Raw genomic sequence first — 27,653 nt, forward strand, 5'->3', positions numbered from 1 at the left:
TCAATTGGATGACACGAGTTGTTTCTTTGCATATCCTCGCCCGTGAATTAAGCTGAATGAATTTGAACCACGTTGCCAGAGGACATGGCAAGGACACCTCTGACCATTCAGGGCAGCTAGACTGGGTGGTTTATGGGAATCTGTATGAAAAGCTGTGGCTACTCTGTCTGTTGCATGCAGGAGTCTTGTGTGGGCCATGTGCCGGACATTAGTGAATAGCGCAAGGTATGTTAGTGTCTTTCAAAGGGCACTATACACAGCAAAGGTCGGTAAGCAATGCGGATACATCAGTTCGTAGTGTATGGGTGCGGAATGAACATGGCGTCCCACACTCAAGCGGCAAAGAAGGAGCGCTGCGCTTGGTCACTGACTGGCACATGACTACGCGTTAATTGGCGCGTAACCGTCTCGGCTGATTGCAGGTAAGACGTGTGGACAGCGGGGTGCTGCATTTTGCGACCAAGTGCATCCGGTATTGAGCTTTCGCAATGGAAGACTCGCAAGCCCCCACAGTGCTTGGAGATCTTTTCTATGATGTGAGTACCCGTCTTCTCCGTCGCGTCCGGGATGGCGCGTCGCACCCCGGTCGCCGATCGCTGGAGTTGGTTGACTGACGCCACACCAAGGACCCATTCCAACTCTCCCAGGCCCTCAGGCAACGGGCCTGCAGCGACAAGCCATTCCACTTCACCACATCGACCGAGAGCCATCACTCGGGCAATCGCGTTCCTTCCACCTTGGCCCTGGGCCATTCCCCGGATCACGCCTCTCTGCACCTGCCGCCCGTTGCGCTTTCCCCGTTCAATCGCGCTCTTTCCCCACGACGCGCCGCGACCGCAAAACATGTCAAACCTGCCCTACCCAAACATCACAGCGCGCCGACTTCCACTGGCAACATAAAAGAAGAGAACTGGGCTTTCAAGATGCACCAGAGTTTCAATATGATGGACGCGCCGGGGGACACTCAGCCGGATAGTCAGATGCTGAAGACATGGACGAGTGGCATATACACAAGCGAGGGCAGAGAGTTCAACGCCCCCAAGTCGCTCTTCCTTGACCATTCGGACGACGACAATGGCGAAGACCTGCCTACAGACGAGATGGATACGGCCGCATCCAGCCAAGACGAGCACATGCCGACACCCACCAGCCCTACCGTAGTCGATGCCGATGAAGCTGCAGATGCGCAGAACAGCATGGCGCCCACGAGCCCACTCAAGTTTCAAACACCGGCATTAGCAAATAGAAATAGGGGCAGCTCCAGCTCAGCTATGCACATCAATACCACACCCGCTACCGCTGCCTCTCCCTCAATGTTCTTTCCAGCGTTTGGCAATGGAGGTGATGGCGGCTTACAGCATATCTCTCTCACACAAGCCTTCAACAATACCCAGGCGCCTACCTCGCCTGCAGTGGGCGGTGTCACCGAGGATGTCGTATTCACACGCCCTTCGCCCAATTTCAGCCACTTGCGACACTCCAGTCCAATTCCCGCCTACTCCAGTCCTATCAAAGCCATACAGCCCGACACTCCGAAATCAGATCCTATCGCGCGGTCGTCCAGCGAGCCACGAGCCGATTATGTCACGGTGAAGCAGTCCCAAGAGAGGAGGAAGAACTCTGTCGGAGACGACCACAGCATGAGTATAGAGCAGGATAGCTGGCAAGAGCTTAGCAGGAAAGTGAAGGCGCAAAAGGCAAAGGAGCATGCCCACCGCCGGGCCGCTAGCTCCCTATCACACATCTCAGTACCCACACCATTAGTACCGCGATCCGGGAGGAGGGGCGTGGCAGACGTCAGTTTACCATCGCCTCTCAAGTCGAAGAGTGGGAGAAGTGGCGTACACGGCGAGTCCCATAACGATGATGATGATGACGACGACGAGACAATGGACGAGGCGTCGCAAACCATTGCGGTGAATGGAGTAAATGAGCACAATACCGAACAATACCCCAACGATCCGTCGCAGAACGCGATTCACGCCACACGGACTACCGTGAGACGCAATAGCAATGACAATAGTGTGCAGGTTCCTAAGACTTCTTCGCACCCCTATCGCACTCCCTCAGGTCACCCGTCACGGAATTCCACCCAGCAAGGAATTTCCTCCTCGCAGCTGCAACGCGAATCACAACAACACAACTCAGAAGTGCAGCAGCATCTGCGGGAGATAAATCGACCTCATAGCAGCAGGGAGTCTGTCGCTGTCATGGACTCGCAACCAGATGCGACTGCAGACTTCGATAGTGTACCACGACCAAAATCGCTGCGCTTCCCATCGTCACCATCGATGAACCAATATAGCATCAATCAGACTACCATGGCTACCAAGACGGGGTATACAAGTCAAGTCATCTCTTCGTCAATGCCTCCAATGCCACCCAAGTCTAGTACAGATGAAGATAAGACTCCTGACGGCGAAGAGCGCGTACCGAGCAGCCCTCCCCTCTTGAGACCCGACGATGAGCGAGTCGAGGAAGACGATCTGGAGTACGACGAGCACACCTATGATGAGTACGCGGAGGGAGTGGCTGAGCGGGACACTGCGACACCGACCCTTGACGAAGATACAGTCATGGAGGATGATGACGAGCTACCGCTTGCGGAACAAGATTTCGAACACAAGGCTTCCATAGAGCACCACGGTGAAGATTTGGATAAGGAACTAGATGTCACCGAACCCAGCAAAGTGCATCCAGAGACTGGACGTGGAGATCCAGAGACGTTCGAACAAGGTCAGCTTGTGGAAGACGTCCGCGACCGCTACCCGTCACAGCATAACGAGATGAAAAGGCCACCCAAACCACCGAGCATGCGACGTCAGAATACTGTTCCAGAGACTGATGCTCTCGACGAGACACAGCCCTCCCTCTTTTCTGACAAGGGTCCTACTGATGTTGCGGAGGACGGAACCACTGCACCGCATGACATCAACAGCACAGAGGCGTCCCACATCGCTCAAGAAGAGCGCTTTAGATCTGAGTCAAACAAGCTGGCACCTGTCAGCTCCAGAGGCAATGAAAGCGATGTGATCCGGGGAGACAACCGTATCCATTCTATTGATGATATCTACAATCTTCCCGAAACACAGCAGTCAGCAGCAGAGGACGAAGTTGAAATGCCGCGACTCAGTGGTCTCGAAGATGATGACGATGCTTTTGTAGCTCCAATCTCACCAGCTCCCCTATCAACGAAGAGGCGCAAGGTTACGTATGCCGCCAGGCGCAACGCCCCTCACAGTCCACCGAAAGCGACGACAGACACAGAGTCACTTTCGGACCCGCCTCCGTCACCCCGTCTCGAACAAATACAGCAAGCGCTTGAGGATACTCCACCAACTGCATCAGTCCTCGCACGAGAAGACCAAGGTGCTATTGCCGCCACGCGTGAAAGAGAAGCGGCACAAGCTCCGTACAAACGGATGACGACACTAAAATCAAAGGTCCTACCAAAATCTAGCAGGTCTAAGAAAGAGAGACAGGGTGCTCTTAAAACGGTGTCTAGAGAAGTCTTACAGAGCTTGTCTTCACCAGCAAATTCCCCGGCGAAACCAAAAGCTTCTTTTGGCGTTCGGAAGAGCACTCCACTTACGCCTACGAAGCATCGGGCCATCGTCTCCGACAAATCAGCCGATGTCGAGATGCTCGATGCTGATAGGGGGCCAGACGAGCCCGTTAGTTCCGTACCACATTCAAGCAACGTCGAAAGACCACATGAGGACATACCGCAACGGGCTGTAACCCCACCAGGGGAAGTCATTGTACCAAACCGAGTGTTCGCTTCCTGGCCAGGGAGCCATTATTACCCTGCCACATGCATTGGCCGTGCAACTGCCCGCCAGTTGCAGATACGCTACGATGATGGTAACACCACGTCAATGGATACAGTTCATGTTCGGGCATTAGATCTCCGCCGGGGTGATCATGTCAAGGTGGACGAGACTGGCATGAAGAAGAACACTTATGTTGTTGTCGGTTTCAAGGATAGAATCGACGATCTCGGTGGTGAGGAGTTCCCCACTACTGATCAACGTGGAAACACCACTATAGTTCTTGAGGAGCGACCCAGGGAGAGCTTGTCGAGAGGCAGAGCAATGCAGTCAGCTGAGCACATCTCGGTGCCCATGGCTAGCATCTACCTGACAGCTGGCCTTTGGAAACGACTTCGCGATCGACCTTTCAACTTCTCTCCGCTCATCTCACCCGCCAAGTCAGCTTCTCACATTGGCACTCCTATTACCGATCCCTTTACAACGCCTTCTTTCACCCGGCGAGGAACGGCAGTACCGTCACTACTGAAGGACGTTACCACACGCGCAGCCTCAGTAGCATCTACTACTCGATCCGGCAGTGGTGTCTTCACGAACATGGCTTTTGTCCTGACTTCCACCGCAGCAGACGTTGACAAGGAGGTTGTTGCTAAACAAATTAAGAGCAATGGCGGACAGGTCTTGGAACAAGGTTTTCACGAGCTGTTTGAGAGTGAGCCAGCGGAAGCACCAACATCGTCCCAGAACCGCCGTAGGTCAGCCTCTATCATCGAAGGGTCAGTTGGACTGGTGCTCAAACAAGCATACAAAGATCTGGGCTTCGTCGCTCTTATCTCGGACTCGCATTCTCGCAGCACAAAATACATCCAAGCACTTGCGCTCAACGTCCCATGTCTGCATATGCGCTGGATTCACGACTCACTCAATGCGTCGCGCGCTGCACCATTCATGCGGTATCTTCTACCCGCTGGCGTGTCCAAATTCCTCGATCCAAATGGTGTTGTACGGTCACGCACAATGACTTCCTACGACCCCGCTGGCGAAGATCTCACTTTCGCTCAAACCATCCAGGGTCGTGACTTTCTTTTCCAAGACCAGAATGTCCTCCTCGTCACCGGCAAATCCAAGAAAGAAATCGAAAAGCGACAACCATTTGTCTTCCTCTCCCACGCTCTTGGCTCTGCCACGGTCGGTCGCTGTGCCGATCTCGGCACCGCATCCGATATGCTCACCAATGGCAAGTGGGATTGGGTGTATGTGGACAACGGAGAAGGCGGTGTCGCCGAAGCTGCTGCTACTCTCTTTGGTACCGAGAAGCCTATTGCGAGTGGCAAGACAAAGAAGGGCAAGAAGAGAAAGAGAGACGACGCTGAGGTACACGAAGAGCTCCTTGTCAAAGGAGAAGTTGGTGGGAATAAGATCAAGATTACATGTGCGGAGTTTGTCATTCAGAGTTTGATCTTGGGTGCGCTCATCGAGGAGTAAGCATCTTTTCTTATTCTTTTGGTTCTTTTCTATGGGTACGGTGTTTATGATACACGCATGTAGCACGAAGATATGTGCAAAAGGCGTTTTCGGGTTCATGTACCATCACCATCTTTTGCTTTTTCGTACCACATAGTGTGGCGTCAAGTCAGCTTCTGTTTCTTTTTCTTCGTCAACTTCACAAAGTGTCGTTCAGCTGGTATAGCATAGTATGAACACTTTCATCGCCCTTTCGGTGCTTAGGATGTCTCGCAAATGACCAGCATTTTGTTCATCGGCATACTTTACCTCCACAAGCATGCATAAGTACTTCTTTAATCTTTCTGTGTTGCACTTGCGTGTATGACATGTCAGACTAACTTCGGGCAGCATGCATGAGTACGCGCGGCAGGAGTAGATATGATGTACAGTTTGAGTTGAGTCATGTAGTCCTGGGCCACATTGGAGGCGCCGTCAAAGGGCCGAGTTGCATCCACAACACTCTTTGATCGTCAGATTGTCTCCATCTATGTAAGACATTGACGCGAGTGCCATGGAAGTAACTCTGCCACAGCACAAATCTAGCGACGCAGGGTTGTTCGGTACGGAATTCACTGAACGAGCTCGAGGGCCAAATCCCACGCAGAGGTTCTGCTGAGGATACTTGGACACGCAGTATTAGCTAGAGACGCGCAGCATGATGTTAGATCTGACGTTGTGATGGTCTGCCTGAAGTGGGGTATACTGACCTGCTTAGTCTCCAACCCCATTCTTGTTAGATCTCCCGCAATGACTGATGTACGAGAGATAGGCGTTGTACAACATCAACTCAGTAAGTTGCAGAGCTCTCTTCAAACGCAGCCTTCCAAACAGCAAGTAATGAATCATAATGCCAGAGACTACCAGAAGGAAAGCACGGCAATGAAGGGCACGAGCTCGCCCCCCAATATCTCAACCAGTGTTATGGGAAAAAGAAATCCAGATCGGAAAAACCATCGACAAATAACATCCGTTCCATCCACTAAGGCACCACCGTCACATCTTCCACATATACAGCTCCCTCGCTAATACATGCGTATGCATGTCACCAACTTCGTTTGCGAGCCTACGTGTGAAGAATAGATGGGCTGCATGTCCGGATTCCGTAGCTGAGCGCCGCGCGGACTTTTGACTTTCTCTCTCGCGCAACCGAGAGAGGGGGTGGTTGCGCTTGCGGCCTGCCACCCACATACGTGCCGCTATTGAATCTGTTCAAAAGCTTCTACGGCAGACCACGAGATCAACGATGTTCCAGATGCTCAGTCGCAGACTGTTAGTCCAAATCTGAATAGAGGTACATGTGTTGTGGAGCTATCATGACTCTTTTGGAGGCATGTTATCATGGCGCATGACAACTCGACAAGTGATAAAAAATATCACAATGACTGATATCACGACGTATTGAGTCATGTAAATAAGAGGGGGCCTGGTCGATATCCTAGGCTGTAGGAGTTCCTCCCGTCTGGCTGCTAGCAGTGACGGTAGTGACAGAAGGGTCTCGCCTTCGGATAGCGTTCCGGGGATAGCTAATTGGCTATCGAGCAAGATTACTAGCGTGACCCTGTTCCAAGAATCCCATCTTGAAGGATCTGTGTGTAAACGCCCAGACGTAATCATTGAAGCCATGACCTCGCGAGCGCATTCTTTGATTACCATGAGCAGGATTCTCTAAGAATCGTACGTTGTCCTTCTCAACCGTAGGAGCAGCTAGCGGCACCCAGAGCTAGGCTATCACACCGATCGACAAATGTGTAGACGTTATGGGCTTACCGAGCCTCAGTGGAGAAACAACATGCTTTGCCGATGTGTGACACGATGTCTTGCATAAGACTTTATGCGCTGCTGACCCGAGGATTGCCACTCAAGAATAGACTTTGCCGGTTCAAAACTGAGACAGAATCCTGTTGCTTCACGCATCCTCTTGACAAACGGCCTGGCGACAAGTGTTGGTGTTGACGCAGCCACACGGCGCAGCAGGGTAATGTGAGCCGAGAGCTAATATTGCGGTACCCACACCTCCGAAAGGTAATACGCGGCTTCCGTCAGTCGAGCATCGGTACATTGCCTGCGCCAGACCATTCGCAGTAATCACTATCAAGGTGGTGGCTTGCAAATGCCGCCTCTCCCCCTTGCACAAGCCTTAGCGCAGGCGTCGCTACGGCTTTCACGTCCGCGGGGTAACTTAGTGTGCGGCGTGGGAGGCTAAAAAGTAAAGAAACTTTAAGAACGTGTGAAACGCCAATGGCAGTGACATGACACTAAAGCGGCATGCAAAACGACGTGGACGGATTGAGCGTGCCGTTATTGAGATTCTCAGTCGATTGCTGTCGCGTATGGTACTCTGGAATGTTCTCCATTGTTGTCACCTGGCTAGAAAGCAGATGATTTTGTGGGAACGACTCCGGCTCATATGTAACCGCGCAAGAGTCTCCGTATGGGGCAACGAAAGCGAACGGGGCTCGATGTTTGGAGATCTATGCTCTCCCTGCTTGCTAAACGTGTAGCTCGCGGAATGGTTTCCCTCGATAACATGTCGCCATTCGGGGGTCACGGCTACATCGTGCACTAAGGTAAGCAGTCGGACACTGTCTGCTTTCGGTAAGCGATTTGCCTGATGATTGCCAACAGACCGGAGCGGACAAGAGCGCATTGAGAGACAGGTGCGGAGTGCGGAGTGTACCTGAAGTTAAACTTCCATCAACATGAGCCCAACCAAAGTGGCCTTAATAATCTTACATGACTGGGTTCGGCTGTGATCCGAACGGACAATACACCAGTTTCATTTAAGTAGATACATGGTCCGCGTCGATCCCAGCGGGAAGGCTCTCTATCACATGTCCGACCGTTGATCATAGAAGCGCCAAAGTGGTGCAATTCTTTCAGGCCGGGTTGGCATCTGATGATTTCTGATCAGACGTTTGGAATCGGACCGATATCGCCGAAAGACTATTGGTGGGAATCTTTTCCTGAGCTCTGAAACGGCCTCGGTAAGACGCGAAGTGCTGGCTCCGAGGTACTTGCTTGCCTAAGCCTGTTGTGATCTTGGATCTTCACGGGTAGACCAGGTTCATGGATCAAGGCCCTTGCGCAATCTATCCTCTGGCAGGGGTTAGCGGAAGGATGAAGGTTTGAGTGGGAACACCATCAAGCAGTCACCCCGTCTGAGTTCGCTGAACCGAGTGCGAAATGGCAGGTGAAGGCGAGCGCTATGCGTGCATGACGTAGTTCGGCATTTAGGTAGACGCTCCCTCCCGTAAACGAATGCGACACCTTACGAGAGAAGTGTAGTACAAACATCGATTGCGTGTTCTAGGTCCACCATTGTTGGTCTTGCTTCTCAACAAAGCAGAATAGCCAGAGTAGGCTCATATGGGCCCAGTTTGCCGCTTCAGGACAGAACGGCAACCGGGTAATTCCAAGTTGGCGGAGAGGCTTCCTTCCCGATGTAACACAGCCACACGTCCGAACCGTCAAATGTATTCATAAGAGAACACAATTTGTGAACTCAGACACGGTGGAGTCCTGGCATGTAGGCAGCACGCTCCGTAAGCTAGCTTAATTCTTTTTTCAATTTATATCCTACGTTTGAATGCATGCGAGATCCTTCGCAGAATTTCACGAACACCATTTTAGGTGTCGAAAAGACAACGGTCGAATAAGGTTCCAGGGACACAAGTCAGGTGGTTCGAGCTCGTCGTTGTGCTTAGATGTTGTGTTAGGCCGTCGAACCTGATGTGGGAGAGAAACTGTCAAATGCACAGGCGAGCAAGGGGTATATTTGAATCTGGAATTCGGAAGGTGCCGATGGTCGTTAGAGAAACTAGAGTAGAAGCTGCACGTCATAGTTCGTGCATGCGTGTTGGCCTTCTAGCGCTTCCATAGATTGATTGCTATACTTGCTCATTAACAATGCAGGATCTGCGGTAAGGGTGCTGTATCGAATTGATTTTATGCTGGTGGGAGGAAGATAAGGAGGTAAAACCCCTTGATTGAGTATAGCGCACAGCCAGGAAGCGTGTGCACTTGCATATGTAAAGTGATTAGGGGACAGGTGCAGCATCGGCGATGAACGATGGATTGCAGCCCTGGAAATCTCACTCAGGAGCTACGACTGATGGGGGCTAGTGCTTTGGACCCCGCCCCCGCTTCCTTCATTGGGCAGACCTGTCAGAAAATATTTACAGAGAATCACTGAGACACCCGAAGCGCAAGCCGACAAGCAAAAATGGCAGGACTAGACGAAGACGTTGTAGACGAGGTCCTGTACTTGGCGCGAGCGAATGAAGCAGCTGAGCTCGATTCGTACATCTCCGAATTGTCCACACAAACGAAGCGATCAAAGACCGAACTCTACACTGCGGCTATCGACCCATATTCGAAGAATAGCGCGCTGCATTATGCTGCTGCTAATGGACACAACGGTAACTTCTCCAGATACTCATGACGGGAAGCATGTCTAATTTCTGGCATAGACGTCATCAAGCTGCTGTTCTCGACCGGCGCTGAGAAGCCCGAACCCACATTCCTCAACGCGGTCAATGAAGCAGGCAACACACCCCTCCACTGGGCCGCGTTGAATGGTCATCTCGAAAGCGTAAAACTTCTCATTCACGCCGGTGCCGATGTCACGATCATCAACCGAGCGGGCCACGATGCGGTCTATGAAGCGGAGATCAACGACAAGAATGAAGTCGTAGACTGGCTCCTTGGAGCCGTGGAGGAACTGGAGAAAGGAATTGGACAGACTGGCGAAGCGGAAGCGGAAGCTGGAGAGAACACCGACGAGAACATGGATGATGCAGACGCAGAGGCGGAGCATGCCCAAGGCAACAGTGCATCGGCGCAAGGGACTACAACTGCATCAACGGTGGAAGACGTCCAGAAGCAGATGGCGGACCTAGGTACCCAGGATCTTGCGTCCAAGGGTGGCTGAAGCACCTCGACTGTTGGCCGCAATATACATATATTGCTGACGGCCTGCAGCTGCAAGGAACCGAATCTGCCCCTGATGACGTTGGGTTCACGGCAAACACAAAACCATGTGGTGGGGTTTGCACAAGATAGCGTGCATTGCAAAGGCAAAGCGCCGAAAGATTGACATGGCGCACATGGGACCGGTATCTGGGTGGTGAACAAGGCAACAGAAATGCCATTGTATCTACGGGCTATGCACTGAAGAGTACAAAGTGTTTTCTAGCTTCCAGCCGTGGCTACGAGCAAGAGAAGCTTGCTCCCGCTGGTAACACCGCATACATCCAGACTAGTCAAGAAGTGGACCAGCTGTCATAATTGATCATCCGCTCGAGTACATGATGAGCGATAATCATGGCCAGGCATAACATGTGTAGTGTGTGCCGCGGCGCTGAACGAAGAGCTAAGACGTGTAGTCCCTTCATGCTACAATGTCGCATCCATAAGCACCAAGACAAGCGTGAGATCCTACCTTCACTTAACAGACGAGCAGTCGTCAATTCCAAGGATATGGCCCAAATCTAGCCTGCATTAGTGGTCGTTTTGAACCTTCACTGTCTTTTCTTCTTCTTACCGCCCACACAATCAGTCGCGTAACCAGGCTCTGCGCTTCGCTTCTTTCGCAGCCTTGCGCTTCTCGTTAAACTCCTTAAGCTGCTTTTTGCTGAGAGGCTGTGCGCGACGCTCCGCCTTGAGACTACGTCCGTCATGGCTGTTGGCTGCAGCATCAACGTCGAAGAAAGCATTCATTTGGCGACGGCTCTTATTCTCGTCGTTGTGCATCTCAGGGCCTTGACCAGTTTGTTGCTGCTTGCCGTTGAAGCGGTTGAACTGAGCAGTTGTTGTGTAGTCATGACTAGAACCGTGCGCGTTACGAGCGGCGAAAGCTGCAGCAGAGACGGCCTGTTGGGCGTCCTCTTCCTCCTTCTCTGCCTCCTTTGCATAGTCCGCATTGGGGTCAAAGCTACCATGGATCTTTGGGTTGTAGCCACCCCACTTGCGCTTTGGAGGAGACCTGGTGCCCGGAGCGCCAGAGCTTGATGTCATAGCAGCGGCGGCACCGTGATAAGGGTGTCTGTGAGATGCACGTATTAGGCTGAGAAAGACATAAAATGAAGATGATAGTTAGCAAACCTGTCGTAGCCATAGCTCTGGGCAGAAGCGGTCGGGACACGCGGATTCTCCCACTGCGAGATGCCGGTCTTGTGGTTGAAGTAGTACCATGCGCCAGCGTTGTTGTCCCACCTAGCCTCCCAGCCGTCATCCTCTGCGTCTGGGACGGGCTCGTCGGGTAGGGGAGGCGCGCCACCGTCGTAAGGCAGCGGAGCAGACGAGCTCGAGCCGTAGCTGGCTTCCCGGTTGGTGGGCTTGACCTCTGCGGCTTCCGGTGTGTTGGGGCGGCGGTCGCCTTGCTGCGCAGTGGCAGCGGGTGACGGGTTGCGCGCCAGATCTTTGTCGCGAACCTCAGTAGCCATGTCGCAGGATTTTCTGTGCACTTATATATGTTAGGAAAGATGCGCCTGGGTCAGAGATTCGCAGCATGCACGTGGTTGCCAAAGGGGTTTCGGCAAAGGCTGACAACGGTGGTGTTGTTGTGGTGGTGACAGTCGACTCGGTCGCACCTGCACAGAGAAGTTCAGACCTGGCTTGGCGCGACGCTAGCTGCGTAAGCAGCTATTAGCGTATACGTGACCTTGGCGTTCATTCCCGGTACCATTGATACCCCATCATTTGCACTGACTCGCAAGCCGCTTCGCTTCGGTCCAGCTCAACGGCGATCCGCTTGTGCCTGCGCCTTGGTCCTTGTCAGTTCCCGGCCGCTCGCCTGATCCCTCGGTCCTTTGTCTCATAATCAATACGGGAGGTACGAAGATATTGTGGGCGTCATCGCCGACAGCGGGAAGCCACAGCCGATCCTGGACCATCGTTAGGGCAAGCTCGATTGCACAGCAAGCACTTTGCGTACGCATGCTCGATTACTGCACCGAAAGACGCGACGGGGCCATCTCGTGTCAAGCCACTACGGCATCCGGAGAAAGCCCTTATTATATGGAGTCTTAGGACGCCCGAAGATGCGCATGGACTCGGGAGTGCAATCAAAGAAACCGACCGCTAGGCTTAGAGCCGTTCGGCGCGGGCCAAGCTGGCTTCATGCAAGCAAGGCCAGAGGCGTTAGGGGATCCGGGACGTAAGAGGATCGAGATGGGCTCAATCGCCCGCTCAACGGCTGCTGTGAGCTCGTTCCGATCGGATTCTGGTGCCGCTTTTAGTCAGGCTTTTTTCGGCGTCTTTTTGGCTGACGACAACGGCATCGCCCGTGTCAGCATTTGGCATCAGCCTTTTCAATGTTGAGCGGGGACAAAAGGCTTCTCGTTGGCGATATAGGGCCGGCCGCCGGGACACCTGTCTTCTTGTTCGCATTGTTGACGGCGGCTTATTTGCCCTCTTTTCTCCTGCAGCGAGAGGCGTCGTTTATGGTGGCTGCACGTTTTAGCTGTTTCCAGTCCTTGGCCTCAATCTAACTGAAGCTTATTGGACGGAACCGCTCCAGAACCTAACGCCAGGTCCCAGAGTTTCGCGGCAAAATAGCAAGGACATGTTCGCTGCATTCCGAGCTCACGCTGCATGATCTGCACAGGTCATTAGCGGATTAGCTGCGGTTGGCTAGCTGCCAGTTGGTACGATCTGGGGCTCACATTGCCCACGCGCCATCCACGACTGCAGTAACGTGCATCAGTCTGCATCTGACGCAGCACGCTATCTAGCCCGCTGAAGGCGGTTGACTCGATATCTGCAGCCAATATTCCGGCTGGCTTGCTCCATACCCTGGCTGGTCCCAGCATCTTCGGGTCTCAAACAGCAAAGGCTCCACGACCATGTCCCTGGCGGTCCGTCACTGCACGCCACTGGAATAATCGCTGACCTACTTGGAGGCCGCGGTCGCTCCTCCTTGAAGCCTGTTCTTACAAGGGCCTCCTGGTAAGCTCTTGACTGGCTGAGCACGGGGTCCCGCTGTCGTCCGCCCACCCTCACTCCTGCTACCCGGGCATTATTATACTTATTGCTATTATCCTTTGCCTTACGTTCAAGCAATCGAAGCAGTGCTCGCTGCGTGCTCAGTGTCAATTGCGCCCAAAAGGTGCGTCCGCGGCGCATATCATAATCCCTGCATCTGTAAGTTCTTCCCGTGTCGCCCCTACATACGCTCTTACATGCACTGTTGCTTTGTGCTTCGGTTGCGGTTCATAAGGAGCCGGAACAGTGGTGCTCAGTCGCCAGACGTCAGCCCTGCACGGACTGTTGTTTCTTTGGTCTACTTTCTAGACTGCAATAGCTCGCAGCGGACATCCCAGTCCAGGCCAGACGCTTCTGTTTGTCGGCCACCTTCCTGACTTCCTCACGTACCTTTATGTACCTGTTAAGTTGACCATTAGCTGATGCCGTGGCTGCACCAGTGTCAAGTCTTGAGCAGTGCCTGGATCTCTTGAGCGTCCTAGGCAGTCAATAGCTCCTGCTGTTCTATATACCCTCATGTGGTCGGTCAACGGGGTGTACCGTGGAAATCATCCCACTCCAAGCGCCGAACATCAAACCGCATCTTACCTGCTATGCTTCTCAATATGAGTCGTCCACCCAGCATACCCTCACATTCAGGACCTCCGCCCTCCTACAGCCCTTACCCGCCACACCATGCTTCATCGTCTCGGCCAGAAATCATCGCCCCTAGCCAGCACATCCGTCCTAGAGATTCCAGTGGAAGCCATAACAATGCGCAACAACTACCCAGTCTTCGCACGCTCTTGGAACCAGAGCTACTCGACAAGAAGTCATCGGATCCATCATTGAGGGCGGGTGGCGCTCCGGCACTCTACAACCATTCTGGGCGTTATGGGTCTTCTAGTCCGACGTTGAAGAGACGGCATGAATATGATGGTTACTTCCATGGCCACCCCGAGCATAATGCTATCGCTTCTCAAACGCCCTACCACCATCGTCAACCTCTGTCAGGTACAAACGCTACACCATCTACCTCGTCGTCGACGCCAGGCTCGGGGTTTGGCGTCAGTCGGGTAGATCTCCAACGGCGTGAAAGTTTCGCCCATCCTTCACAGCATGACCTAGTAGGCAATGGGCATCGGCAAGTATCGCTCATGTCTGATGCGACGGGAACGATGACAGCCCACTCTAGTCAGCAAGAACTAGGGTTTGATCCGAATAGACCTGTCAGAATGAGACGACTGGAAGGTTCTTCGCGCGCTCCAGTACGATCTTCGCGTTGTGTTGGACAACGTGATATACCAGGCGAAGGCCCGTGCTACGTCTACGAGGATGGCACCTATTGCCGGGCTATAATAGACGGCGAAGCGGTCAATCCTTCATGGGGTATCACAAAGGCCGGTAAACCTCGAAAGCGACTTGCGCAAGCTTGCCTGACCTGTCGAGAGAAGAAGATCAAATGCGAGCCCGGATATCCAAAGTGTCACCAATGCTCCAAGTCGCAAAGGGTGTGCAGAGGGTAAGTGAACCTCGCTGTTTGAGACTTTCTTTCTTTTCTCATTCGAGAACATGGAGTGCATTAACTTAATTGGTCCGTTATGCTTTGGACCAGACAAGGCTATACTTGTATGATACAATGACAAATACTAACGACTGGTAGTGGACTCAACCAAAGCAATGCATCCGGCGAGACCTCACCGTCGAATTCCGCTCCGCTATTTAAGAATCCGTCGTCCGAAGTCCTAAGTCCTGCGGCAACCTCAGACAGAAACAAAGCTCCTGGAGAGCTGCGAGACTCATCAAGAAAGGTCGACACGTGGAACGCCGGAACCCCTTTCAGATCTCGAAAATTCCGTCCCAACACTGCTACAGATCCAAGAGACATGTCGGTGCAGTCATACGATTCGGATTGGAGCGGCTCCGCAAACGACCAGGGCTCGGGCGACCCTGTACGCGGCTCTTATTCTGACTACCTTGCCCTCCAATGGGAACAGGATCCTTTTGAAACAGACCCCGGACTTACCATGCGTCTATTGGACCTTTATTTCCTTCACGCCGGTAGCGCAACGTACGCCATGTTTCCTCGTCGACCTTTCCTCGCATGGGTAGAGAACAATCGCGATAAGAGTCAGGACCATCTGATGCTCCTATATTCCGTCCTTGCGATGGGCTCTCTCTTCTCGGCTGGTGAGGACAGGGGAGCTTTAGGGAAAAAGTTTACTGCTGTCGCTTCATACGCAGCAGAAAAACGGTTCGGCAAATTCAGTCTGCAGTTGTGCCAGACTCGACTGATGCTTGCGCTCTACAACTTCGCTCGAGGCAAATCACAGGAGGCGTGGGACTATTGCGGTGCTGGTTTGCGAGCGCTTATTGCACTGAAATTGAACTCTGAAGAAGGTATTAAAGAGCTGGCCGATAGCAACGCCGATCTGGACTATGGATTTGATCGTCAAACCTACGCAGAATGCTGCCGCCGCACTTTCTGGTCCGGATTCCTGATGGATGTAAGTCACGATATCGTGGACACTCCAACATCCGTTGACATGTTGCAACAACAGCGATACAATGGTTTCTTTGGAGGAACTCCCTTTGTGATCAACCTGGAGGATGCCTTCGTTAAACTTCCATGCCTGGATAGCATGTACGACGCATCAACCCCGTGCGATGCACCATTCTTCGACGAGGAACTTCTGAGCGCAAGCGCTATACCCCATTCTGTTCTAGGGAATACGGCATACCTATGCCTAATATCGGCACTATGGGGTGACGTGCTTACCTTTACGAGTCGTGCTGCGCGCCGCCCGGACAGTGCCTACGAACAACACTATGACATCTTCTATACAAAGATGAACGAAAAGCTGAACGCCTGGCATGATATGTTGCCAGAGAACCTTCATTACACCCCGCAGAACCTGGACAAAGGCTTTGCTGATGGATATGCGGGCACATTTTTGTCGATGCACGCTTTGTATTACGCTACAATCATCCGACTCAATCGTCAGGTGAGAGTTAACGTACTGCCAGTGGACAAAATACGCCGAAATTTGGAGCGGTCAATACGTATGGCGTCTAACTTCCTATCGATGATGCTTTCACAAGCTCCCGTCAACCGCCACCGACGTCCTACACCCACCGTCGCACCAGAATTCTCTTTCTCGACACCTTTCCCTGGATACGTGCTCATGCTTTCGGTTGATGTATTGACGTCTGCGGGGCTCGTTTCGTCACTGCCGACCTTCATCGAGACACTCAATACGACACTGACGTGCATCGACGAATTGACGGGCTTTTGGGCGTCTGCAAAGGCGCAGCAGAAGATGATCTCGAATCGCATCAAACAGCTGACGGAAATTGCCGCACAAGAAGGCCAAGGCATAAGAAACGGAAATTACGGGAAATTCTGGAGGATCAGCAACAGTCTAGAGACGGCATTCGGAAACGATGATGCGCTGTACAAGACTGAAGATCAATTGCTTTTCGGAGTTGTTGGTCAGCTTACGGGTCAGTAACTGCTTGCCCCGCATAAGATCGCTATGCGACGAATAGAACCGCGGATAATACCTCTCTTGTTCAACAGCATCGAGTGTGCATGCACTGTTCGTGTTTGTCTTGGATCTGAGGCTCTGACATAGCGTTACACGTTGCATAAACCTCGGCCCGATCTCCAAAACCGCCTCACCTGGTCGACGTGCCTAGCACAAGCACGAGTCCGCATTAACAGAAACATGGATCCGTGGGAATAGGAGAGCTATCTAGTGGGTTACCACGTTCCTGGCACACGTTGAGGCATGGATGATATCCGCATGCCATCCTACAGCTCCGCCATGGCTAAAAGTTGTAGAACCGCTATCACTTTGTACTAGTACTATTTCCAAAAGTTCTACCCGAAGTTTGGGCATTGGCAGCGACTTCGGTCTACAATTGGAATACGCGATATCAGTTTTCTCATTTTAGCACTTCGATTCTCGAGCATTATATCATGGAGCAGCTTTGTACTATTACCATATACCAAAACATGTACGGATAATGAATAGCGAGTTTCACAAGCATATAACAAAAACACACAGATTGCCCATCCCCGCAGGTCCGAGAAACCATGTCACGCTTATCGTGAGACAACATGATCGAGCTTTGCTGCAGTACACCCTCACACAGCACGTTCGCGTTCTCCACTAAGAAGTACCCGTACCTTGCACCTCGGGTGCTACACTTACGCCGTGACCGCAATAAGCAAGCAGCAAGACTAGGTTGAGTCATGCGGGGACGCGGGAGTTTCCAAGCCACGTTGTCTAGAAAAACGCCTAAAGATCAGGTGTGTGTGACCCGTAACTCGACGCTTATCGTGCTCTCCTCTCAGCTCTGTTCAATCTATGGTTCACACCACTACGGGGACGCCTTCGGTCCACATCAACAACCAACAAGAGCAGACGAAATCGCTCAGGTGCAAAACCTCCGCGGATCGATGGTCGATAATTGACTGGTTGAGTGGTATACAGCAAGGAGGCAATCATGACGACATCACACGCGTTCAACTACCGATCATCATTGGTACCGATGTGCACTGCCCAGGTTTGTGGCACTGAAGCCGCGATGCATGCCGTGTGATCACATTACTGCCTATACGACGTTTACTGTGAGTCGCCGGGGATTTGGGTGCGAAGGAGTAATAAGCAGTAGTAGTGCGCCCCCGCTAAAGGACGCGTAGCTAGCAAAAGTCCACGACTACCGATAGCACGGACAAGTACCGGTGCGCTGTTCACAGGCGCAAACGCGACCCTCCGGCTGATAGCCCGTAGCTAAAGATTTGGCGTACCAACTCCCGCTTTAGACTGTCGGCACCTGCCAGCGCATGCGCGCGAACAAGCAAGTAAGCTCATCGTCTCCTCTTTGTCCGAATAGGAGAAGCAAAACACCGGAGTCGAAATAGAGCGAAAGTTTATTTTTCGAGCGACCTGGATCATTGCGGCATGACATAATCTACCTGGGCAGCCACCATGAGTTTGACCACTGACCAGGTAACCTAACTTGACGTCCCAAACTTTCATCCTAGCTTGACACCCTTATTCTACGACTACCGAGCAAAACGCAAGCCTACCTACCAAGTACCCCGAACCTCAGCTTCCGGAATTTGTCAGCCAAGCTTACGGCACGGTAGATTTTCAAATGTCCGGTCCGACTTCTGTACGTTCTATGCCGTTCCGGCTCATGATTTTCCAAGCATCGTGAACTTCTGCCCCCGAAATACCTCCTACTGCATAAGGTTCACCTGGGCAGTGTTGGCTATTTTGCACGTGCGCACCTTCCGCTCCGGGCTAGAAGTCACAGCTAGAGCAAGGACAGAACATGGACAAGAATCACCTCACAATGATGGCGCTTGCGAGAAGCATCTCCCTATTTTCTCGTCTTCCTCCACATTCCGAGGGGTGTATTAGCACTAAGTTCTTCCTGCTATTTGCATACAACGTTAGTAATCAACGGTACGGCGCGATAGCGGTTGGACACCGTGCTTGAATGCTATATTCGAACACCTGTGCTATGAAGCGCTTCTCGGAGATTAGAAAATTTAAACAACACACTTCTGATGACCGAGACGAGCCGAGGCTGTTCACTTAGAACTGCAACTACCGTCTCTCAAGTGGGGACAGTGGGGACAGGCAACGTTGGAGGAGTACAGGGCGATTGGATGACGGGCAGGATCCCCGAATATCATTTTTAAAGCAGCGGCTTGTAAGCTCTCAAAAGTCTAAGTAAGCACCTAGTGAAGGAATCATACGATGTCCAGGGATGAGGTTGCTGCCTATAAAGGGAAAGCGATCTTCTTGTTGAATGACGAAATGCGTAGCCTCGGCACACTCTTGAGCGTAGTAGCGAGAGATGATGTATCCTGTAGGAGTTGAGAGCGATTGGATGGCAGTGCTAGGCCATTCGGGATGTAGTTGCCGAAGTCGATGCCTGAGCAGATACCATGTCGTAGTAGAGAAGTTACGCCTTATACCACAACAAAGTGGCTATACCCAAACTCACGGTCCCAGACCAGGCATGACACCAACATGCATACCAGGTTGATTCCAACTCGAAGTCAGAAAAGAAGCCGAATAGAAGCAAGATTTCTGATAGCTAAACCCAGCTGGTGGAAATCCATTCCTAGACGTGTAAACATGAGTGTGTTTGCGCGCTACCGCAACACAACATAAGTCATTTTCGCTTATCGGAATGAATAAACCGACTACGGCACGTAGTAAGTCCGTAGATAGGCCTTCTCGGCGGATCTTTGGTGTTTTAGAATTACAAGGTCAACTTCCTTGGCTGCATATCTCCCGGAACTCTGCTTGGGTTTTGCTATATCCACCCGAAAGTAAAGGAGTATCTCAAGAGAGGATAGGAAGTCTCTTGCCTAGCATCCCTTGTCACAAGAGAGCATGCTATACCCCTTCCTAGCTTTTCGTTGCTAACAAGAGTCAAGAAATATTGTAGAAGAATGTTCTAGCTTAGGTGAGATGGTAAGTTTAATCTTTGGTGCTAGGTTTAGAACAGGGTTGTAAGGAAAGTCGCTGAGAAGGCCCAAGCACACCAAAGTCCATATCAATCATTTGGAAACGCAACAATTCAATAGGAGCAACCCACCCATGTCCTAATGTCCCCCCAGTACTTATGGTAGTAATGGTCAAGTTAAATCAGCATCACCGCTAATATACAACATGATTGGCGCGAGGCAGGTACGCCACGACTTGAAAGGAGAATGCATTGTTTTGTCAAAGCGAATAAGCTAGCTAACTAGCTATGAGCATTTCACACCACAGCTTTACAGTATGAACAAAGATCGAGGGCGACAGGGTGCATATGAATCGAAGAGGAAAAGATGAAGAAAAGAACTCAACAAATGAGAGAGGAATCGACAGAGGAAAGGAACAGACCAAGTGTTTAGTATGGCAAAATGTGCCTCATTGCTGCCATGTTCACAGGTAGCAAGTGGTATCATAAGCAAGTTCAAAATGGAAAGTTATAATTGTTGGCCATAGAGGACAGCCAGACTATAGATGGTTATCTGTCTTGAACTTATCCCACGCCTCGTTTAATGTGGCAAAGACAGCTGCACTAATCATCTTCTGCTCAGTAGTCGCTGTTTGAGATATCTGTAGTGGAACGTGGTTAGCATTCTGCCCGTTTGTAAAACCTCTTCAAGTACGATGGTAGAAAAGTGAGAAAGGAGAAGTTAGAGGACATACCTTGTCAGGATGAACCTTGGCAATGGCCTTCATATAGATAATCTTGACCTTATTCGGCATGACCAGATCGCCCATGTTGACCTTCTTCCATCCAGCATCCTCCCAAAGCACTTTATCCAAACTACCCAGTAAAGCACGTAGGTTGTCGGACTTGGTGCCCTTCCAAGCGATGAGCTTGGCGTCGACTTGATCGGTCAGGGCGAACTTCTCGTCGTCTGCACGTTCAGCGGCAGCGTTGGCGGCTTTCATGCGCTTGACGGCCTCGGAGTCGATGGCTGGACCACCACCTAGGTCTGACATGGCGGAGGGTCTAGGAGCAGCGGGCTTACGGGCTGGAGGTGGGCGTTTGGTGGCTGCTGGCGCATTGTTGTTGCCGCCATTTGCGGCTTTCTCGCAGCGGTTTCGTCCAGAGATGGCGATGGCACCGCCTACACCATTTTGAACAGCCTCTTTCCATACACCGTGTGCATCTGCCCACTTCTCCATGTTCTCTAGTGCTTCTGCTTTTCGCATGAGGGCTTTACCGTAAAATTCCTTCATGTCTTTTTCGCCCTCCATTCCACCTGTAGCGATCTTTTCGCCTTCTCCTCTCGATATGCCGATTATAGCCAAGGCTGCATCGGCATCAGCAATTGCTGCTTTCGGGTCGCCAACTTTGATGTTAGTGACTGCGCGATTGCAGAGTACGACTATCGTGACAGGGTGTGTTTTTGGAAGAGGACTCAGTGCAGAAGAATAGGCAGCGTGTGCAGCGGAGTAGTCTCCACGCTTGAATGCCTCTGAACCTCTTTGCCGGTCAGCTGACGACGAACTGAGAGCCGAAGACGAGACAGGAGGGATCTGTCGCGGTGGTGCTTTCGGTCTGGATGCAATCGGTGTAGGCGCTGGACTTCGAGCCTTTGGTGCTGAAGTTGCTTGGAGAAACGGGTTGTTAGATTTTGCTGGTGTCGGTTGGCGTGAAGCCTGCTTTGGGGGCGTAGGTTCTGGAGAGAAGAGATCTACTTCTGGCTGCGGTTGTGGAGTGGTCTTCTTCCGGCGAGCAGGACTAACGTACGCCTGGGAGCTCTGTTCTTCAACCTCCTGGCGGGTCAGTCGCATCGCTGGTCGTTTATCCAAACTTGATGGTGGCTGCCGCTGTGATGGAGACTGAGACGACATGCGATCTGGGCGATCGTTTCGCCCAGTTTCCTGCTCTCTTCTTTGGCGTACAGGTAGCGGTTCGGCTTGCTGACGCATCTCGCTCGTCCGAGAAGGCTTAGTGGGTCGTCCACCAGCCTCCAGCATCATGGCCTCGTCTGTAGCCGATTGATCAGCCTTCTGTTGTCGACCTGAGCGAGGAGCAGCTTCCGCAGCCTGGGCATCTCTCATCCACTTTGGCATATTAGGATCGCCCTCTTGCTGAAAGTCGGCCATGGCTTTCTGTACTTGTTTGCGGCCCGTCTTCCATAGTGAATTCGCTGATTTAAAAAGATTGTTGCCAATCTCTGAAGCCATTTGAGTTACGTCTTTCTCTTGACCTTCTTGCCTACGTTGACCAGATCGACTCCGTGCTTCATCGTCTTGCATCCACGCGGGCCTAGAGCTACTCGCCCGCGGTTCTCTTGAAGATTCGCGTCCATTGGGTCTACTGTTTCCTCGCCTCGGACGCTCGTCGAACTCATCTGGCTCACGGCGGGATCTATCTTGACTCTGTGAATGTGTTTTCTGTTTCGCCTCTGCATGTGCCTGATTGAGCAGCCATCCCACAGCAGCTTGTACGTCCAGTCCAGACTCAGTAGTCGCTAGTGCAATCGCTGACCTTTCGGCCGGGAATCCCATATCTACTAGCTCAGCAACAGCTTTGTCATGTGCGTTTTCGGGCCCAGGTGAAGCCCGTCGGCGTGCTTGTGAAGACTCCTCTGCAGCGGCTGGCTGTAGCGCTTCTTTGTGCTGAAACTCGGAGACAGGCTTTCCTAACAAGCCTAGTATATCATCATCAGCGTCATTGGTTGGCGGCGGCGCAGGCGAAGTCGACTTTTGCGCCATCTGCTTGAGACCGAACATGTCATCATCGTCGTCCAGAAGCGCATTGTTACCAGGAGTAGGCTGTGGTAGGGGTGTGTTGCCCCGAGAGACATTCGCGCTGTAAGCAGGCGTGCTTCTGCCACTGCCTTGGTTTGGTTTGGGAAAGTGGCTTGAGCTGTCTACGGGAGCTGCCGAGTTGAATGCTGCAAGGAGGTCAGCCTCGCTGGGAGAAGATACCTCAGGCCGCCTCGAAGTGGTGTCCAGGCCTGCGAAAGGCTTGTTGATGGTCTTGGACAGGCCATGGTTGGTGAAGGGATTGTTCGACGGACGCGGGGCGCCAAATGCGGCCGGCTCTGGTGTGCTCTTCCCACTTCCTAACGTGTCCAAATGGCTTGAATCAGCACCCCCGAAAGTGGTATCCCATTGCCTCCTCTTCTCCGCTTCCTGTCGCGCCTTCTCCTCTTGTATCTGTTTCTGCCGCTCTTGTAGTGAGAGGTTGCTTGTCGGGGCTTTGGACTTGTTGGAAGACACGAGACTAGCGAAGCTGTCGTTTGCGGGAGTCGCTGCTTTCGAGGGCGGCTTGAACTGCTGAGTACCACCGGAGCCAGCTCCAGTGTCAGACGGTTGCGTAGAGAGCGTGGAAAGGGGCGTGGATCGACCGGACAGTTGAGGCGTGGGGCTCTGGCGGAAGGGTGGAAAGGCCGCGGGGGTGTTGGTCGTTGTCTTTTTGGCGGGCTGCGACCAGTCAAGGCCGGCTAGATCGTCCATTGTATTTGCTTTTGCTGTGTACGTCGTGTCAAAGAGTGTGCGGGAGAATTCATATCATTATTGCGAGTTGGGTTGTCAAACATCAGTATTGGGTGTATTGACCGCTTCACCATGTGTCTGTCGCGCTTGCGCTTGCTCGGTTCGCGCCACAGGTACCCGCCAGGCATAGCCACAACACGTGACACACATGCAGGGTCCAGGCCATGTCTCAAAAGTGTCTTTGGCATACTTCATCGGACGCCCAAATTGTGGTTTGGTCAGTCTACAGCATACCTACATGGCACCCGCAGTCAACGCCACCGAAATCTTAGAATACGTAAATACGTGAACACGGTGCGATAAGATTGTTCAAATCTCGAAAGCCTCACATGTTTTGCATAACATGGAAAGAAGGCTCTTCATTGTGACAGAGGCAAGTAGAGCCGACACATGTCGCATATAAAGTGCTACAGAGCCCCATCTTTGCAGCTCCCGCAGGCACAGACTACAGCTCGGCTTCGGAGCCATGTGCGTTCCTGGACCCCATGCTTGCATCGGTACCTTGCAACGCATTGGTGCGAGCAGTTCCTCCGAGCCGACAAACGTTCCGTATCGATTGCTGGGTAAACAGAAGGTAAACAACCGGTAAAGGATTGTGATTGCGGAGTCGGGCAACAGGCACGAATAGAGAGCGCATGCCCGGATCCACAGCTGTCAGGTTAAGATGCGGTCAGTGGGCTCTGTCGAACCGCGACCGCGGAGATGGTGGCAGTAGCACGTCCTGGCGCGAGCGGACTGTCCCGACTACGCGACCCCCCTGAGGGTCAACGCAAAGCTTTGCAAGGCTTTCTCTCTTCCGCATCGAATCAAGATGGATTGGATCCGTGGTGTCACATCTGACTCGGGCCGAAGGGATGCCTTCATCCATTACTCGTAGGCGGCACGGTAACCGAAGCCGCGAGCCCTTAGTGTCGCTGGGTGTGAAGTAATGGGCCTGTTTTCGGCAGTTGTGCAGAAGGTTGGAAGTAATGGAAAATATTTTTATCAGATTGCGCGTGCAAGGTGTCTTATTAGGCTGATGATAACAGCCAGCTCGTGCCTGGGCGGGAGGGCAGTCGATACTCTCGGCGCTCAGGCAACATGGCGGATTTGCCGAGCCGCGAACCCGCGGCCACGGTATCAGACTTGACCACCCGCCAATCCCCGACGTAAGCGATAGGTAGATGACTCAGGTTGTGGGCTTTGGGCATAGCATTAGTAAAGGGTCCATGTCAGGAGAAGCTATGTGCAAGAATCTAGGTTTGGACGAGTGTGGATAGCGATGCTGATCTTGCAGACAGCAGAGACGACGGAGAAGGGCGTCGTGGGAGAATAGCATAACTGGTAATGAGGTTGCATTTGGTGTATGCACGCTGCCTGCTAGCCTGAAGACGGTCAAGACCGATACCTGGTAGAAATACTATGGGCCTAACCACAAGGGGGATGTGGTGCGTGCCGCAGAGGTCGCAGCTGGAGCGAACGGTTCATAGGTCAGGTACAGAGGCAGCAGCTATGCCTTGAATGGAAGAAACCGCGACCTCGCATCAATAGACGCGACGAGCAGTCGGGACCCTGCAGGGTGGACAGGTGTCGGGAGCGCGTCGAGAAAGGCGCGGGTGTGGGTAGGATATACGTCAGTCGGGCCTCCAGCTGAATTGCTGTTCAGGAACGGAACAGAACAGGACGACGCTCCAAGGGTTTATTGCTGCGCTACTAGCGTCGTCTATCGTGCCGCCCATTGACGCGGAAGAGCAAGGGGCAGACGGTCGGCGAGACTATGGTTGCCAGGGTGGAGACGACTGTAGTATACAACTGGAGGCGGCGCGTCTGGACTTGCTCCTGCGTCTCTCGCAGCTTTGTCCTCGATTCCTCCTGCAGCTGATTTGCAATTGATGAGTGCGCGGGTGGTGACTACGCATAGTGTCTACACAAGGTTTCTCCATCGGCACGTGTCGACTCCCTTGCTCCACCAGCGCAGTCGCTTCCGGATTATTTGTCCAGGGATCTCCCGGTAACGGTTCCGCACTGCCAGCAAGCGCGGGCCTCTGGACAGAACGATCGCCGCATTCTCGAGCAACCTCGCCCGACTTGAACGTGCCTTCCTACTTCCCAGCAAACCTCACCACCAAGGCTCCTCTCGCCAGCAAACCTCGCCCTCTGTCGCCGCTGCCTCCAATGCGTCTCTTCAATCGCAAGGGCTCCAAGCCCCAGGTTTCCCCCAACGGCAGCCAGCCAAACAGCTCCAATGGCTCCCTGCGCTCCCCTGGACCCACTCCAAACGGCTCCCGGCCTACCAGCTTCCCAGACGTCCCTCTGCCAAAGGCCCCAGATCCAACTCTCGACCCGGCCGGCTACCTGCGCAGCATCTACGCCGTCCGCGAGCGCTCCAAGCTGGTGCTCGAAAAGGCCAAGAAAAATCAGCTCAAGCACTTCACAGTCGACATGAGCAAGTTTGGAGATGTCGCTAGCTTTGTCGTATCCATAATTAAGGTAAGCCTCATTCTGCGAGCGCAAGGATACCATGTTGGCCGACAGCGCGCTCTAACACTGCCTGCAGCGCGACTATGCGCCTGACTACGCCTCAATTCCGCCTCACGGCCGCTGGCAGCACTTTGATGTTGGTGGCCGCCCGCGCATCGATCAGCTCATGGCAACATGGCCGTCGACCGTCGACAACCAGGAGCGCACTCGCCGCCTCATAGATCTCTTCCTCGTCTCCGTCCTCCTCGATGCAGGTGCAGGCACCAAGTGGCAGTACAAGAGCAAGGAGTCGGGCAAGATCTACCGCCGTAGCGAGGGCCTCGCCGTCGCCAGTCTGGAGATGTTCAAGGCCGGCGCTTTCAGCAGCGATCCCAAAGAACCCTACCAGGTCGACAGTGCGGGGCTGAAGAAGCTCGACGTCGCAACAGTGGCGCGTGGCCTGCAGGTCAACGCCACAAACCCAATCGATGGCCTCGAGGGTCGCACTGGCCTGCTGCTGCGTCTCGCAGAAGCGCTCCAGAACCAAGAAGTTTTTGGCCTCGAAGCACGACCAGGAAACATGCTCGGTATGCATGGCCATCAAGTCTCGTGATTTTGGCTAACAAGGTCAGATTACCTTCTCTCGCACCCAACCACGCAAGCATCATCAGTCCCCATCATACCCCTCCCAACTCTTTGGAATACCCTCATGGACAGTTTGACCCCCATCTGGCCAGCCACAAGGACTCAAATCGACGGTGTACCCATGGGCGACGCATGGCCTTGCTCAGTCATGCCATCACACCCGACTCATCCGTGGGAAAACATTGTGCCTTTCCACAAACTAACCCAATGGATGACTTACTCACTAATGGTCCCCATGACCAAGCTCCTCCATGTTCATTTCCCTGGCGCAGAACTCCTTACCGGGCTGCCAGAATACAGAAACGGTGGACTGTTCATCGACGTCGGCCTCTTGACACTGAAGCCTGAGGATCAGAAACGCGGTCTCGCGCAATACCAACGCAATGCACAGGCAACAGGCCAACCGAGCATGGAAGTTGTACCAATGTTTACCGCCGACGACGATGTAGTGGTCGAATGGCGCGCAGTCACAGTCGGACTACTCGACGATCTATTAGTCGACGTAAACAACCTACTGGGTCTGAGCGGGTCAGATAAGCTGAACCTGGCGCAGATGCTCGAAGCTGGTAGTTGGAAGGTAAGCTTGACGCCACTCAAATGTTCTTCTGGATGAAACTGACTCGCAACACTAGGGAGGTCGAGAGATTGCTGAAGTGTCGCGGCCCAACACTAAAGAGCCGCCAATCATGATCCTCTCGGACGGCACTGTTTTCTAAGATACCCCTTTCTTCGTTATTCCGCACTTCCTTCGCTTCCTTCACATACAGACATCGTGCAGCGGAAGCACGTATCCGATACCCACGAGGGTGCCCTTGCCCATGCCGCACCAGTACCTTCTAATTATGGCCAAGTGGGTGGGATTTATGATACACGATCTTGACGGTCGCATTTGGTGGCACGGCTTCTTGTTTATACCTTCTGCTTCGTCGCACCAGCCACATTTATGTCCTATTTATCTCCAAAGCGCTGGCAGTCTAAGCTATCCATTTCCTATGTTGTAATAATTCCTCACTTACCATGACTTTTGGAATCTTCGACCATGTAGCTATGTACCAAAGCCTTTTGAATGAGAGTGTGTGCCTCCCAACCACGACAGTTTCCCAAGTAGATGGCGATGACGAGTGAAAGACTAACACGCGCGTACCCGTTACGAGACTGCCAAAAGCAAGGATGGCAATCGCATTCGCGCGTGATGGGAATGCGGAGCGCGGAAGTGCCCCACTGCCAAGCAAAGATTGGTGCAGGGCCCCAAATATCGCGCGCCAAAGCCAAAGCTCCGAAGCAGGTGTTT

At 52.7% G+C, this 27,653-nt stretch overlaps 6 protein-coding genes across 6 annotated transcripts; 4 read left to right on the top strand and 2 right to left on the bottom strand.

Moving 5' to 3' along the window:
* Window positions 1-488: 488 nt before the first annotated feature.
* J4E82_005360 (uncharacterized protein) lies at window positions 489-5,255 on the top strand (the record flags this gene model as incomplete). The annotated part of the gene is made up of 2 exons (XM_051731627.1): window positions 489-536; window positions 627-5,255. The coding sequence occupies 2 exons, from the start codon at window positions 489-491 to the stop codon at window positions 5,253-5,255; spliced, it is 4,677 nt and encodes a 1,558-aa protein (XP_051588585.1).
* A 4,243-nt stretch (window positions 5,256-9,498) lies between these two features.
* J4E82_005361 (uncharacterized protein) lies at window positions 9,499-10,206 on the top strand (the record flags this gene model as incomplete). Its single annotated transcript, XM_051731628.1, has 2 exons — window positions 9,499-9,694; window positions 9,746-10,206. The coding sequence occupies 2 exons, from the start codon at window positions 9,499-9,501 to the stop codon at window positions 10,204-10,206; spliced, it is 657 nt and encodes a 218-aa protein (XP_051588586.1).
* Window positions 10,207-10,829: 623 nt separating this feature from the next.
* Window positions 10,830-11,719, bottom strand: J4E82_005362 (uncharacterized protein; the record flags this gene model as incomplete). The annotated part of the gene is made up of 2 exons (XM_051731629.1): window positions 10,830-11,319; window positions 11,379-11,719. The coding sequence occupies 2 exons, from the start codon at window positions 11,717-11,719 to the stop codon at window positions 10,830-10,832; spliced, it is 831 nt and encodes a 276-aa protein (XP_051588587.1).
* Window positions 11,720-14,473: 2,754 nt separating this feature from the next.
* On the top strand, window positions 14,474-16,750 carry J4E82_005363 (uncharacterized protein; the record flags this gene model as incomplete). Its single annotated transcript, XM_051731630.1, has 2 exons — window positions 14,474-14,760; window positions 14,902-16,750. The coding sequence occupies 2 exons, from the start codon at window positions 14,474-14,476 to the stop codon at window positions 16,748-16,750; spliced, it is 2,136 nt and encodes a 711-aa protein (XP_051588588.1).
* Window positions 16,751-20,272: 3,522 nt separating this feature from the next.
* Window positions 20,273-23,239, bottom strand: J4E82_005364 (uncharacterized protein; the record flags this gene model as incomplete). The annotated part of the gene is made up of 2 exons (XM_051731631.1): window positions 20,273-20,374; window positions 20,468-23,239. 2 exons carry the CDS (start codon window positions 23,237-23,239, stop codon window positions 20,273-20,275), a joined length of 2,874 nt encoding a protein of 957 aa, XP_051588589.1.
* A 2,193-nt stretch (window positions 23,240-25,432) lies between these two features.
* On the top strand, window positions 25,433-27,078 carry J4E82_005365 (uncharacterized protein; the record flags this gene model as incomplete). Its single annotated transcript, XM_051731632.1, has 4 exons — window positions 25,433-25,747; window positions 25,815-26,304; window positions 26,350-26,939; window positions 26,995-27,078. 4 exons carry the CDS (start codon window positions 25,433-25,435, stop codon window positions 27,076-27,078), a joined length of 1,479 nt encoding a protein of 492 aa, XP_051588590.1.
* Window positions 27,079-27,653: the final 575 nt, after the last annotated feature.

Source organism: Alternaria postmessia, assembly GCF_024291825.1.
Source record: "Alternaria postmessia strain BMP 2775 chromosome Unknown scaffold_28, whole genome shotgun sequence".
In the NCBI taxonomy this organism is placed as follows: Eukaryota; Fungi; Ascomycota; class Dothideomycetes; order Pleosporales; family Pleosporaceae; genus Alternaria; species Alternaria postmessia.